This window comes from Coregonus clupeaformis, chromosome 5 (genome assembly GCF_020615455.1).
Source record: "Coregonus clupeaformis isolate EN_2021a chromosome 5, ASM2061545v1, whole genome shotgun sequence".
Lineage (NCBI taxonomy): Eukaryota > Metazoa > Chordata > Actinopteri > Salmoniformes > Salmonidae > Coregonus > Coregonus clupeaformis.
The window spans coordinates 23,469,021-23,484,928 of record NC_059196.1 but is presented as its reverse complement, the minus strand read 5'-3'; the positions used below and the strand labels follow the sequence as shown (position 1 = coordinate 23,484,928).

The window sequence follows — 15,908 nt, the reverse complement described above, 5'->3', positions numbered from 1 at the left end:
GACTGTTACTTTTTATTTTGACCCCCCTTTGTTCAGGGACACATTATTCCATTTCTGTTAGTCACATGTCTGTGGAACTTGTTCAGTTTATGTCTCAGTTGTTGAATCTTGTTATGTTCATACAAATATTTACACGTTAAGTTTGCTGAAAATAAACGAAGTTGACAGTGAGAGGACGTTTCTTTTTTTGCTGAGTTTACAATGTTGTTGATCCATCCTCAGTTTTCTCCGATCACAACCATTCAACTCTGTAACTGTTTTAAAGTCACCATTGGCCTCATGGTGAAATCCCTGAGCGGTGTCCTTCCTCTCCGGCAACTGAGTTAGGAAGGACACCTGTGTCTTTTGTAGTGGCTGGGTATATTGATACATCATCCAAAGTGTAATGAATACCTTCACCATGCTCAAATGGATATTCAATGTCTGCTTTTGTTTATTTTTACCCAATAGGTGCCCTTCTTTGCGAGGCATTGGAAAAACATCCTTGGTCTTTGTGGTTGAATCTGTGTTTGAAATTCACTGCTTGACTGAGGGACCTTACAGATAATTGTATGTGTGGGGTACAGAGACGAGGTAGTAATTCAGAAATCATGTTAAAAACTATTATTGCACACAGTCCATGCAACTTATTATGTGACTTTTAAGCACATTTTTACTCTTGTACTTATTTAGGCTTACCATAACAAAGGGGTTGAATACTAATTGGGTCAAGACATTTCAGCTTTTAATTTTTTTATTAATTCTTAAAAATGTCTAAAAACATAATTCCACTTTGACATTATGGGGTATTGTGTGTGGGCCAGTGACACAAAATCTCAATTAAATCAATTTTAAATTCAGGTTGTAACAAAACAAAATGTGGAAAAAGTCAAGGGGTGTGAATACTTCCTGAAGGCACTGTATGGAAGAAGGAGCGTCACCACTTTTAATAGTCACCCCTCCTTCTTCCTCCTATTTCTGGTAAGGGTTTGGTCTTTCGTGGCCGTGTGGTGTGGTTTTTCCCGGAGTGGGAGGAGTGTTGTGGGGAAGTCCTGTTAGCCAGGTATGGAGGATTAGCCCCTTGTGGATACTTTCATGGCACTGAATTGTTGTTAACAGACACAAGCACACACGCGTAAAGAGCATGCACACATGCTTAAACACACACACATGCTGATAGGCCTGTACACAAACAACCATACTGTACACAGTCACACAAACATGGGCAGCCCAGCAGTGTGACTAAATCTCCAGGCAGGCTCTAACAGTGAGCCAACACCACAATGGACCACATCGCTCCTCTGATTGGAGGAAACTGGCCCATCTCTCTCTGACTCTCTGACCAGCATTTAGTGGCTTTAGCAAAGGATGATTTTGTTGTTGTTGTCTTCACGGTTTTATGGCCAATGTTGTTTGTCTTAATGAAGGATTCAGATGAGATGAGGATTTTGTTCTGGGCTTTGCTTTCAACGATACTGTTGAGTGGCATAGTTTGAGTGTGACTGTAAGAGTGAATGGGAGTAACATTACGTCTGCATGTTTGTCCAAGTACGTCTGTGTGTCCTGCATGAGTATGATATCAGACTCACACACGGAAGTCAGATTACAGGGTGTGTGTGTGTGTGTGTGTGTGAGAGAGAGATGTATGATCTTTGTGTATACTGTGCCCTGCAGAGTGACACTAACGAGGCCTGTATTGTGAGGATGAGCAGACTGGGAGTGGGAAGAGTGCCCCTGTAGAGACACCAGTGTAATGGCCCTCCCGTTCCTCTAATAACACACACAGCCCTCCTCTCTCTGTGCCCTGTCCCTTTAATGACCCAGGGGAGCAGGGCTAGACTAGCCCCCCTGTGCAGGGCCTGTGGTCAGGGCTGGGCCACGCGCTACGCCCCGGCGCCACCACCAGCCTGTCAGGCTGAGCAGCAGTTCCATCCCCCATATACCCTCATACCCCTGCTCCCTGTCCCCTGGCACTCATGCCTGCTCCCTATCCTGTGTGTGTGTGTGTGTGTGCGCCTGTTTATTTATGCTAAGACAATGTGTGTATGGCGAATTTCATTTCCTATTTGCCTAATGTCTGTCGCCGTTCCTATAGGACCAGTCGCTGTGGGCGTGTCTCGCTGGCATGGCAATGGCCAATAGGGAGTTGACGACAGCAGAGGTGGCCTACGCTGCCATTGGAGAGGTAAGACCATCCATCAAACACTAAAATCTCACTCTTTCCTTTTCTCCTCCACTGTAGCTCAGTTGGTAGAGCATGGCGCTTGCAACGCCAGGGTTGTGGGTTTGTTTCCCACGGGGGGCCAGTATGAAAATGTATGCACTCACTAAGTCGCTCTGGATAAGAGCGTCTCCTAAATGACTAAAATGTAAATGTAAATGTCATTCTGTTTTCCTATATTTCTCTCCCCTCTCTCGCTCTCTCCAGGTGGATAAGGTGCAGTATATTAACTCTATCAAGGATCTGCCGTCTAAGGAATCTTCAGTGGCCCACATGTTACTGTTCAGTGGTCATGTCCAGGAGGCTGAGGTCACTCTGCTACAGGCTGGCCTGGTCTACCAAGCCATACAGGTCCACATCAACCTCTACAACTGGGACAGGTGTGGGTGTGTCTGGTTGTCTCTAAATGTCTGTCTGTCTGTCTCTGAATGTCTGAATGACTGTCTGTCTCTGAATGTGTGACTGAATGTCTGTCTGTCTCTGAATGTCTGTCTGTGACTCTGAATGTCTGTCTGTCTGTCTGACATTTCTTTCTCTGTCTGTCTATGTATACATACATATGCGTCTGTGAATGAGACTGAACGCTTCATGTGTCCTCAGGGCGTTGGAGCTGGCAGTAAAACATAAGACCCATGTGGACACAGTGCTGGCCTACAGACTCAAGTTCCTGCAGGACTTTAGCAAGAAAGAGACCAACAAGAGGTTCATGCAGTACGCTGAAGGGGTAGGATATGTCATTGCTTTTGACTGTCATACAGTGCGTTCGGAAAGTATTCAGACTCCTTGACTTTTTCCACATTTTGTTACATTACAGCCTTATTCTAAAATGTATAAAATTGTTACTCAGTCCTTTGTTGAAGCACCTTTGGCAGCAATTACAGCCTCAAGTCTTCTTCGGTATGACGCTACAAGCTTGGCACACCTATATTTGGGGAGTTTCTCCCATTCTTCTCAGCAGATCCTCTCAAGCTCTGTCAGGTTGGATGGGGAGCGTTGCTGCACAGCTATTTTCAGGTCTCTCCAGAGATGTTCGATCGGGTTCAAGTCCGGGCTCTGGCTGGGCCACTCAAGGACATTCAGAGACTTGTCCCGAAGTCACTCCTGCGTTGTCTTGGCTGTGTGCTTAGGGTCGTTGTCCTGTTGGAAGGTGAACCTTCACCCCAGTCTGAGGTCCTGAGCGCACTGGAGCAGGTTTTCATCAAGGCTCTCTCTGTACTTTGCTCCGTTCATCTTTCCCTCGATCCTGACTAGTCACCTAGTCCCTGTTGCTGAAAAACATCCCCACAGCATGATGCTGCCACCACCATGCTTCACCATAGGGATGGTGCCAGGTTTCCTCCAGACGTGACACTTGGCATTCAGGCCAAAGAGTTCAATCTTGGTTTCATCAGACCAGAGAATCTTGTTTCTCATGGTCTGAGAGTCTTTGGTATCTTTTGGCAAACTCCAAGCGGGCTGTCATGTGGATTTTACTGAGGAGTGGCTTCCGTCTGGCCACTCTACCATAAAGGCGTGATTGGTGGAGTGCTGTAGAGATGGTTGTCCTTCTGGAAGGTTCTCCCATCTTCACAGAGGAACTCTAGAGCTCTGTCAGAGTGACCATTGTGTTCTTGGTCACCTCCCTGACAAAGGACCTTCTCCCCTGATTGCTCAGTTTGGCTGGGCGGCCAGCTCTAGGAAGAGTCTTGGTAGTTCCAAACTTTTTCCATTTAAGAATGATGGAGGCCACTGTGTTCTTGGGGACCTTCAATGCTGCAGAAATGTTTGTGCCTCAACACAATCCTGTCTCGGAGCTCTACGGACAATTCCTTCGACCTCATGGCTTGGTTTTTGCTCTGACATGTACTGTCAACTGTGGGACCTTATATAGACAGGTGTTTGCCTTTCCAAATCATGTCCAATCAATTGAATTTACCACAGGTGGACTCCAATCAAGTTGTAGCAACATCTCAAGGATGATAAATGGAAACAGGATGCAGCTGAGCTTAATTTCGAGTCTCATAGCAAAGGGTCTGAATACTTATGTAAATAAGGTATTTCAGTTTATTTGTAATACATTTACAAAAAATCTAAAAACCTGTTATCGCTTTGTCATATGGGATATTATGTGTAGATTGCTGAGGAAAATGTTTTATTTAATCCATTTTAGAATAAGGCTGTAACTTAACAAAATGTGGAAAAAATCAAGGGGTCTGAACACTTTCCGAAGGCAGTGACCACTGACCAACTGTAGTAGTAAAGACTTCTTCTCTTCGAAACCAGACAGTATTGCTACAAGAGGCAATGTGCCATTTCTATCATACTATGCCCCATTAGACTGACCCACTCCTCTAATTTCTCTCTCCCCCTCTCTCTCTCCATCAGGTGGAGGTGGACTGGGAGAAGATCCAGGCGAAGGTAGAGATGGAGCTGGTTAAGGAGAGAGAGAAGGCTGCCACCACCTCTGTCAGGAGCAGCCTGGCCTCCCGACGCTGACCCTTGACCCTACACCTCTGACCTCATCCAGGGACCAAATGTACATCATCTTTTCAAATGGTCATTTATCAAACATGGTTAGTGTTATTTTTGTGTTTTGTATTTTTTATATAAATAGATACTTTTTTTTTTACAACTAACTTAAATGCCTTATTCTCTGAGAATGTACATATGTAGACGTTTAATAAATACATATTTATCAGATTGATCAACTCTCCTGACTTATTTCTATCTCCTCAACTGCTATTTCCATTCAATGCAGTCAGCCCCAGCCCAGCGTGTTTTAACTAGTAATCATAGATGTTTAGTGTGTATTTATATTAAGTACAGTGGGGAGAACAAGTATTTGATACACTGCCGATTTTGCAGGTTTTCCTACTTACAAAGCATGTAGAGGTCTGTAATTTTTATCATAGGTACACTTCAACTGTGAGAGACGGAATCTAAAACAAAAATCCAGAAAATCACTATTGTATGATTTTTAAGTAATTAATTTGCATTTTATTGCATGACATAAGTATTTCATCACCTACCAACCAGTAAGAATTCCGGCTCTCACAGACCTGTTAGTTTTTCTTTAAGAAGCCCTCCTGTTCTCCACTCATTACCTGTATTAACTGCACCTGTTTGAACTCGTTACCTGTATAAAAGACACCTGTCCACACACTCAATCAAACAGACTCCAACCTCTCCACAATGGCCAAGACCAGAGGACATCAGGGATAAAATTGTAGACCTGCACAAGGCTGGGATGGGCTACAGGACAATAGGCAAGCAGCTTGGTGAGAAGGCAACAACTGTTGGCGCAATTATTAGAAAATGGAAGAAGTTCAAGATGACGGTCAATCACCCTCGGTCTGGGGCTCCATGCAAGATCTCACCTCGTGGGGCATCAATGATCATGAGGAAGGTGAGGGATCAGCCCAGAACTACACGGCAGGACCTGGTCAATGACCTGAAGAGAGCTGGGACCACAGTCTCAAAGAAAACCATTTGTAACACATGTGGTCTGATGAGACAAAAATAGAGCTTTTTGGTCTAAACTCCACTCGCCGTGTTTGGAGGAAGAAGAAGGATGAGTACAACCCCAAGAACACCATCCCAACCGTGAAGCATGGAGGTGGAAACATCATTCTTTGGGGATGCTTTTCTGCAAAGGGGACAGGACGACTGCACCGTATTGAGGGGAGGATGGATGGGGCCATGTATCGCGAGATCTTGGCCAACAACCTCCTTCCCTCAGTAAGAGCATTGAAGATGGGTCGTGGCTGGGTCTTCCAGCATGACAACGACCCGAAACACACAGCCAGGTCAACTAAGGAGTGGCTCCGTAAGAAGCATCTCAAGGTCCTGGAGTGGCCTAGCCAGTCTCCAGACCTGAACCCAATAGAAAATCTTTGGAGGGAGCTGAAAGTCCGTATTGCCCAGCGACAGCCCCGAAAGCTGAAGGATCTGGAGAAGGTCTGTATGGAGGAGTGGGCCAAAATCCCTGCTGCAGTGTGTGCGCAAACCTGGTCAAGACCTACAGGAAACGTATGATCTCTGTAATTGCAAACAAAGGTTTCTGTACCAAATATTAAGTTCTGCTTTTCTGATGTATCAAATACTTATGTCATGCAATAAAATGCAAATTAATTACTTAAAAATCATACAATGTGATTTTTTAAATTTTTGTTTTAGATTCCGTCTCTCACAGTTGAAGTGTACCTATGATAAAAATTACAGACCTCTACATGCTTTGTAAGTAGGAAAACCTGCAAAATCGGCAGTGTATCAAATACTTGTTCTCCCCACTGTATTAAGGCTTTAACGCGTATTCTCTGTGGTGGTGTGAAACTACTTGCCATGCAGCTTCCTCCCCTGACAGAGATCCAGACCATCATTGTGCCATTACACACTATCTATCTCCACTCGCAACACACACTCAACCCCAACACACACTCAAACACAGCCCCAGCAGGGAGGCCAGGAGCAGCAAGATGGATTCCTGTCACTCTGGTCTGAACCCTGGCGCTCCCAGTATTCCTGATGCATATAGGATGATGGCTAATGGGCGTAGTAGAGGAGCAGTCTAGGGTTGCGTGTCCTACACTATTACAGAGCAAGACTGAATCATTAAGTTCAGCCTCTCTCACACCCCATGCTCTTCATGTCCTCTTGTTCTCGCTCTGTTTTTTACATTTACATTTTAGTCATTTAGCAGACGCTCTTATCCAGAGCGACTTACAGTTAGTGAGTGCATGCATTTTCATACTGGCCCCTCATGGGAAACGAACCCACAACCCTGGCGTTGCAAGCGCCATGCTCTACCAACTGAGCTACACATGGCCCATGCTATGTTTTTCCATGCTATAAATCCCTGGTCACTCAGGTATTGTCCTAAGTGCAGGCTAGAATGAACTCCCTCCATCCTTCCCCAGCTAACTGCAGTCAGGCCGTTCTTGTCTAGAGTAAAGTTAGAGAGAGTAGGGTGGGTAGCTATGATGTCAGTGGTAGTGTGGAAGCTCTCCAGTCATCTCTGACCCAAGAGGAGCAGCACTCTGTATCAGCCAGGAGTCAGGTTTCACATGCATTACCAACAGAATGCACACAACTCAACGCACGTGTTCCCTGAACTCTTACAGAAGTATGATCAGACACACAGCACACAGATAAAACACACACACACTCAGACACTTCAACAAATACATACAGACCTAAAAAACACACACACCCAGTCACACACACTGAAATGAAAACTCCATATCCAAACCATGCTCCTACTACTAAAGCTCAGACACTGACGGGGCATAATGTACAATTTATGAGGAGCATAATGCACATTGATCTGGCCTTGGTTTCCCTGCTGTTTTGCCCACTAAGGCATTGAATAATTGCTCCGCCTGCATCATCTATTGTTAGAGACACAGAATTACCGTATATTGTCTATTTTTCTCACACTCAGGTTGGGCTGTTACACACCCCATAGAAATGGCCTGGGTCTGGATTTCCAAAACATCCGAAACATCTTAATACTTATGAGGTGTCTTGTCATGATTGTGAACACAACTAAAATAATTTTACCTCAAGCCAGAGCAATGTAATCTAACCAATAATCCACGGGCTCTGGTGCCACTAAGTTCAATATGGTGGTAGCAAGTCATCTCAGCAGCCTGTCTCATTGTATTCAGATCTCCAATGAAGGATTCTTCAAAGTGCAGAATATCAGAGTTTTACTCCATCTGATTAAACATTAATGCTGGAAATTCTAGAGGATTGGAGCGTGCCCTATACCCCTGAACCCACAGCCTGAGTGCAGAGGACTTGTAGAGGCTGCCTCCACTGCAGAGAGAGTGAGAGAGAGAGAGAGCCCCAGAGCCAAAGATGTAAAAATGTGAGCTATACTGTTAAATCACAAATTCCAGTAATACCATATCTGTATTCTGTCACTAAAACGTTATGTGTAATGTGTCTGCACCTTGTCATTCCCTCCATTCATCCATCAGTGGATTTAATGCTTTTTTTTGTAAACTCCTCTTATCCAACAATTTCCTCTGTGAAGGAAATCCATCAGTGTCCAACACAACAGGCCAGTCCTGGCTCAACGGTATAGGATTAAACTACAGTCAGACAGACTAGCTTTCCCATTATGGTGATCCATAACGGTCATGGTCAGAATCACTGTTGAAGATGATTGTATTATTGAGACTAGGAAGCCTGGCTGAAGCGCATACAGTATTTAACCTACAGTACAAGTGATGTGCTGACATCACTCCTGAAAACCAAACTCCTAACGATTATCCTTTAGTTTCTCATTGCTTATTCACTCTTATGCACTTCAGATAAACCAGTTAGCTCAAGTGATTGGGTTCTTGGAGGGTTGGCGCATCTCAACGGCCCACTGTTCCACAGAAAGACTAATGATAAATGTTCTCGCCCAGCCTACTGTGGATCGGCTATCTCAGTCTGCAGCTCCAGCTTTCGTCTGCCAGCCTAGCTCTTTATTTACTGCTGTCTATTCTATACTTCTGTCTTTATGACTGTCTGTATTGTCTATCAGTCATCTTCCTGCCTGTTTCCATGCAGGGCATGTCTGCTTTAAAGTGCTCTAATGCTGATGATGGTGAAAGTTTTGTCATTCAACTATGGTCACTACATCAAAGATAAACTATCAGAGCTGGTCTCTGCTCACTGATCACTACATGGTAACTCGACCTTGGATCAGTATTTAGGGGCATCATCATCATCGCTCTCAGAGAGGAGGGAGGGAGGAGATGTGTTCATGCTGCAGTATGTGTGAGCTGAGCTCTCTGATACATTGGATAAAATAACTTGCTGATGTAACAAAATGTGATGCATAGCCTATGTAGATGTGTTGGAGAGAGTATTTGTATTCATTCCATGGTGTCTCTATTCTATTACTTTTGAATCCCCCACTAGGCCACTGAAAACTGCACTAGGCGAGTCTCCCATACCCTGCCTGTGACCCCACTCTCTGAGGGTGTCTCAGGGAGAATTGGGATATAATGAAAGAAAAAACGTTCTAATTCACACATGAATATTAATAATACACAGTTGTATATGTGTGAAATAGGACAAATATAAGCACCCACCAAATTATAATTATTATGACATGATGCACATTTCTAGGCTATAGATAAAACAATGAATAGAAGTCTTTCAGGCCCAGCAGAATCAAAAACTCCTTCTCAGCCTGTTCATCTCAACAACAACAACAACAACAACAACAACAACAACAACAAATAATACTAATATGGAGAAAGCCAGCTGTCTCACGGTGAAATTGAACAGTTGAAGCAAAATTTAATGTGATCGTAAGGGCGCCAAATTTGCTGCCTGTCAATACACAAAAGAGCCCAATTTCAGCAACCATTTATCTCCCTTTTTATTATCTAATTTTCTCATACCAAGTCTTCATTTGCATACAAAAGGGGAATCATCCGCCCAATCATATAAAACTCACGTCATTGACCAAATTGAACAGTTCCTATTATTTTCAACATTCATTGCAACAGATTGTAATTGCACTTAAGTTATTATATAGCCTGTAAGTCTCTCCTTTAGTTCATACTAAAATAAAAATTATTTAATTTGATAGTCCATCACATTCAGTCAGACAGAATTCCGTGACGCGCGTGTGTTGTGTCCTGAAGTGTCCTGTCGCTCTTCTCTGGGTGTCGATCCTCCCCTAGTCCCTCCGTCTGCTGCAGGCTCCTCCGACCGGACCAGTAAGTTATCATCCGACCGGTCTCTGTGCACCTCCTGCATGGTCTCCTCATATGTCGGCAGGTACTTCACCTCGTCATATGCGGGTAGCAGCACTGGCGAGGTGAAGTCCCCAAAACTGTATTCGGGGTACCGGTCCAGTAGGGAGTCCTGGGACGCGGTTGCGTGTCCGTGGAAGAGGGAGGGCTCCTCGGGGTGTTCGTGGTGGGGGTGATGGCGCGGCCGCGGGCAGATGATGCGCTGGATGAAGTAGCCCATTGCGAAGAGGAGCAGCAGGATCAGGATGCCGGATAGCTTGCGCGTAACCCAGCCCACGTTGTCGAAGAATATATGCAGCGGGAGCTTGCAGCAGCGCACCGCGGAGCTCGCGCTACCGTTGCCGGTAACGGTAGGGGGGCAGCACTGCTGGCCCTCATCGCACTGAACTTCTCCACAGCTGCGGAGCGTGTGGCAGGAGGAAATCACGATCGCGGACAGAAAGGTGATGCTGCACATGCACGTTCTGCTGCCGGTGGATAGACAAAACATTATTTCAATATACCAGTCGGTTCGTACGGTTAGGATAGACCTGTGCGCGTGCGTCCGTGCGTGCCTGACGTCTGGTTTCTCTTTTGGTGAGAAAGAGTCCACAGCAGGTTTAGCTACTATGTCTGATGCCTGTTTGTTCCAATCCTCTTCCTTCATTCGCTCTCTGGAGAAGGTTACTGCAGAATAAGGATAGCCACCCGCTCCTCCGGTTCTGCGAGTGAGATGAGTAGCCTCTTCTACCGGGTGTGAGTGCGCGGGAGGAGACCCCCATTAAATAAAATGACGTATTTTCCAGACGTTGAAGTCAGGTGCATTTTAGGTGCTGAATGAAAGGTGGAAATACGTATTTTCCAGACGTTAAGAATAAGAATTTGTTTTGGACTTTGAAATCAGGTGCATTTTAAGTGCTGAAAGAAAAGTGAAAACATATCTTTTTGGTCTTTTCCGGATTTCAGCAGTAAAAATAGGTATTTTTCAGTCATTGATTCTATATCCAAATTTCAACTGCACATACATTCTCAATGAAGTAAGCGTTATATCACAATCATTTTTCAAGCCTCTTAATATATGAAAGAGGAGCCAATTGAAGATTGCAACAGAATATGTATTATTGCTCCTATCTGTCATATGCATTTATGATAGCTTTTTCAAAAGCTTTAAAACTGGCCATAATGATGTTCAAAACTGTCCAAACAACAGACTAAACCTTCAGAACACTTCAACTACAATAACATTCTCAGTAATGGTTACATTTGGTTTTTTCTTGCTATGACTGTGATATGTTATTGTTTATCTACCTCAGTTGAATGCACTGATGAGCTCCACACTCAAACAAGTACACATTTGGTCGGTGCTGACCAGATCCAAATCTGAATGAATCATAGAAGTTTAAACATCACAGTAAAGTGCTGCACAGTTTACTACAGTAGAGCACAGTACAGTATGGTACAGGACAGTAGAATTGTATTCCGTAGACTACAGTATGGTACAGTATAGTTTAATTTAGTAGAGTACAGTACAGTAGTTTATTTCAGTAGAGTAGAGTACATTAGAGTAAAGTAAGGTACAATACATTACACTATACTTTACTGTTCTTTACTTTACTGTACTCTATGTTCTACTGTATTGTGCTGTACTGTTCTGTCCAAACTTGTGAAACATAGATGTCTATGATTGGTTCAGATTTGGTCCGATCCGGACCGGTCAAAATCTAAACCAATTATAGACATCTATGTTTGCGCCAAATCAAGGCCAGTCCAGACCAAATCTGAACCAATTATAGACCCGTGGAGGCTCCTCAGAGGAGGAAGGGGAGGACCATCCTCCTCAGTGAATTTCATAAATCTAAAAATAGTAAAACATTAAAAAGGTTATCCTTTGTAGATAAAACTATACTAAATATAATCACATGTCACCATATAATTGATTAAAACACACTATTTTGCAATAAACGTCTACAGTAGCCTCAACAGCACTCTGTAGGGTAGCACCATGGTGTAGCCGGAGGACAGCTAGCTTCCATCCTCCTCTAGGTACATTGACTTCAATACAAAACCTAGGAGGCTCATGGTTCTCACCCCCTTTCCATAGACTTACACCGTAATTATGACAACTTCCAGAGGACATCCTCCAGCCTATCAGAGCTCTTGCAGCATGTACTGACATGTTGTCTACCAAATCAAAGGATCAGAGAATGAATCTAGTACTGAAAGCGTAAGCTACAGCTAGCTAGCACTGCAGTGCATAAAATGTGGTGAGTAGTTGACTCAAAGAGAGAGAAAGACAGTAGATTAACAGTTTTGAACAAATTAATTTTTCTTAAATGAAGGAAAAGCAACTAAGTTTCACTTATTTAGCTACCAAATTCAGCTAGCTACTTTAGCCTACTCAAACACCCTGCTCAAACAGAGGGATGCTATGCTAGCTAGCTGGCTATGACTATCCAACACAACACTGGAACTCTTCCAAGTCAAGGTAAGTTTTGGTTTCACTAATGTATTGCCACCGGGGCCCGCCGGTGTAACTGCTTACTGACTGTACACTGTAACGTTACTGCATGATTGTAGTGGGTTTACTAACACATTAGTTCTATTAGCTATGTTGACTATGACGTTACTTTAGCTAATATAGTGACAACGATGTAGGCTATGTGTAGCTGTTATGATATGGTTTGGCTTGGAAAGGTTTTTTCGTCTGGTCACATACAGCTGATGTGTTGTGAATTGAAGTCCACAAACGTAGGGACAAGGTGAGAGGAGGAGAGCGCATAGATGCGAGAAGGAATACAACGTGGCTGCTAAGAAAGTGAACTGTGTTTAAGTGTGATCAGGGGTGTATTCATTTCGCAGATTCTGTTGAAAAACCTTTCTTTAACGGAAGCAAACGGAACAAAACGGGGATGAACATACCTGAATTTGTCCAATAGAAACTATTTTGTAACTGTTGGACTAATGATTACACCCTATATCAGCTAGATGCAGGCAAGAGTGTGCAAGGCGGTATTGAATGTGTCACTATCTGTCACCTCAAATTTTTTCTCTCGACCTGTGTGCACCTACGTTGTAAACTTTCATTAATAGGCTAGGTTGTAGCAACCTCATGATGGGTATAGGGAAAATATCAGTATCACGTAGTACCCTAAACCTATCGCTGTTACATTGAACTGGGTGAATGGAATATGAATGACAGTGATAAGTTGCGTCAATTCAAATCTGGTATTGGGAACAAAAGAGGTCAATACACGTCTTCTAAAATAGACTAGTATTTTAATTAATGCAAAACACTTCAATGGTAAATATGATGTTCGTATATACGGGTCCACTGAAATACCACGCAGGGCAGACAGAGAACTAAGCCATTGTTCTAAGTTCTTCTTTAAATACTCTGACAGAGATAGGCCAGCAGGGAGCGGGAACTATCAGAGTAGAGACTGAGCGTGGTTTAGACTTACTCAGCCTATCGTTGGCGCACAGGCTGGTCCCAGGCCCTTGGCGCTTCACTGTTACCAGGTGTAAAATAAGAAAACCCAAAATAAGACATTTCAGGGAAATTTAGGATTCCCCCTTTTGACACCCACTAGGGTGTCACTCATTAAAATACAATACAAACAAAAATAATCACACTTTTATTAATAGGCAATAATGATAATAAAAAGGCCTTCAGTCCTTCCATCTACACCCAACTTGTACTAGGTTGGCTACCAGCCACCCAGGAACTTTAAACCTTCACATAAGGAAAGACAAACATTCACAATGGTTAACTTGATTAATAAAGCATAAAACATAAACAGGGAAGTACATTTTGGCCCCCTTTAGACACCCTCTAGGGTGTCACTCCACCACCTCACCAATAGCAAACCAAGGGTCATCCTTTGTCAACCCCATCTCAGTGTCTGCATCCCCTTCTTGAGCCCCAAGGAGGGGCATCATACCAGCCGTATGCACGACATCTGTAACAGACTTTCTCAGAAGGATCCAAGCTGATCCAAGATGGCATAGCAGTGCGGTCACTTTTATTTCATCGTCCTTGTGTAAATATCCCGTTTCTTGTTTTTTTTGTCTATTTTGTATATATCTCTCAATTTTTACTTTTCATTCTTTAACTAAATATACTTTCCTGCAACCCGCCTCACCCAACGTGGAAAGGATTCTATTATTTATTTATAACTTTCATCAAGAACCGTAAGCTGATACTAGTGTAGCCGCAACTGAATGGCTACCTGCTATTAGTCACCGTTAGCGTCTTCACCACTGTCCATGGCCTACACTATCCACCAGCCAGCTCTAGCTCTAGCCTGGACAATTCGTCGGCCAGTCTGCACAGCGTGCTATCGACCCAGCGTACTATCGACCCAGAGCTTATTGGACTTTCTGCCGGAATCACTGGACCCTAGCGCCGGATCATCACAACCAGCTAGCTAGCTGCAACCTGTTGTTGGCTGATTACCATTGCCCTATAGCAAGCACCAGTTAGCCTTGAGCTAGCCTCAGGCCCATCTCCCGGCTATCTACCTCTCTGTCAACCGGACGGGACCTCCTAGTGTTGACACTGAGCCCCGCCGATACAACACGACTGGTTTGCCGACGAAATAGTCTGATGTGGTTTCATCAGGCTTCCAGTTGCGACAACCACGAAGATCCATCTGCCAGCCCCGGCCCGCTAGCACACGCAAACTACAACTGTGCTCCCTGCTAGCTGTGCTGAAGCACCAATTTGAACTGCTCTCGGACTCACACATTGCTGTTCACTGGACCTTATGATCACTCAGCTGCACAGCTGATGCCTGCTGGACTGTTCCTTTACACGGTACCCTGTCCTGTTTATTCTGTTTAGTCTTAGCCCAAACGTTATCGCTATTTCCAGTTGTTTTCTTAGCTCTCTCTAATAACACCTGTGACTGCTTTATGCCTCTCTCCCATGTCAATTATGCCTTGCCTATTGCTGTTTGGGTTAGTTCTTATTATACAATTTCACTGTAGAACCCCTAGTCCCTCTCAAACTGCCTCATATAGTTCCTTTGTTCCACCCCCCATACACGCCGAGACCGGCTCAATCGGTGCCTCCAATGACGCTATCTCTTTCATTGTTACCCAACGCTTAGGGTTACCTGAACTGTACTCATATCCTTCCATATCCTTTTCTGTACATAATGCCCTGAATCTTTTCTACAACGCCCGGAGAACTGCCCCCTTTATTCTATGTACCCAACGCACTAGAAGACCAGTTCTTAAAGCACTTAGTCATATCCTTATTCTAGTCCTCCTCTGTTCCTCTGGTGATGTAGAGGCTAACCCAGGCCCTGCAGCCCCCAGTATCACTCCTACTCCCCAGGAGCTATCATTTGTTGACTTCTGTAACCATAAAAGTCTTGGTTTTCTGCACATAAATATCAGAAGCCTCCTTCCTAAGTTTGAGTTATTCACTGCGTTAGCACACTCCGCCAACCCTGATGTTCTAGCAGTGTCTGAATCCTGGCTTAGGAAGGCCACCAAAAATTCTGAAATTTCCATCCCCAACTATAACATTTTCCGTCTAGATAGAACTGCCAAAGGGGGTGGAGTTGCAATCTACTGTAGAGATAGCCTGCAGAGCTCTATCATACTATCCAGGTCTGTGCCCAAACAGTTTGAGCTTCTACTTCTAAAAATCCACCTTTCCAGAAATAAATCTCTCACTGTTGCCGCTTGCTACAGACCCCCCTCAGCCCCCAGCTGTGCCCTGGACACCATATGTGAATTGATTGCCCCCATCTATCCTCAGAGTTCGTACTGCTTGGTGACCTAAATTGGGATATGCTTAACACCCCGGCCATCCTACAATCTAAACTAGATGCCCTCAATCTCACACAAATTATCAACGAACCTACCAGGTACAACCCTAAATCCGTAAACATGGGTACCCTCATAGATATCATCCTGACTAACTTACCCTCTAAATACACCTCCGCTGTCTTCAACCAGGATCTCAGCGATCACTGCCT

The 15,908-nt window shown here is 44.1% G+C and overlaps 1 protein-coding gene across 6 annotated transcripts in view; it reads left to right on the top strand.

The window, feature by feature from the left end:
* Nucleotides 1–4,883, top strand: part of LOC121565343 (intraflagellar transport protein 80 homolog) — a 58,561-nt gene extending 53,678 nt beyond the window's left edge. For 5 of the 6 annotated variants that reach the window (XM_041876067.1, XM_041876068.1, XM_041876072.2 and 2 more), the window contains exons 16-19: nt 2,075–2,164; nt 2,408–2,586; nt 2,801–2,924; nt 4,565–4,883. In XM_041876067.1, the coding sequence (XP_041732001.1) occupies nt 2,075–2,164; nt 2,408–2,586; nt 2,801–2,924; nt 4,565–4,675 (504 nt within the window). In that variant the 3' untranslated portion in view covers nt 4,676–4,883. The remainder of the gene's footprint in view (nt 1–2,074; nt 2,165–2,407; nt 2,587–2,800; nt 2,925–4,564) is intronic. The other variant, XM_041876077.2, reaches the window with a different exon arrangement.
* Nucleotides 4,884–15,908: the final 11,025 nt, after the last annotated feature.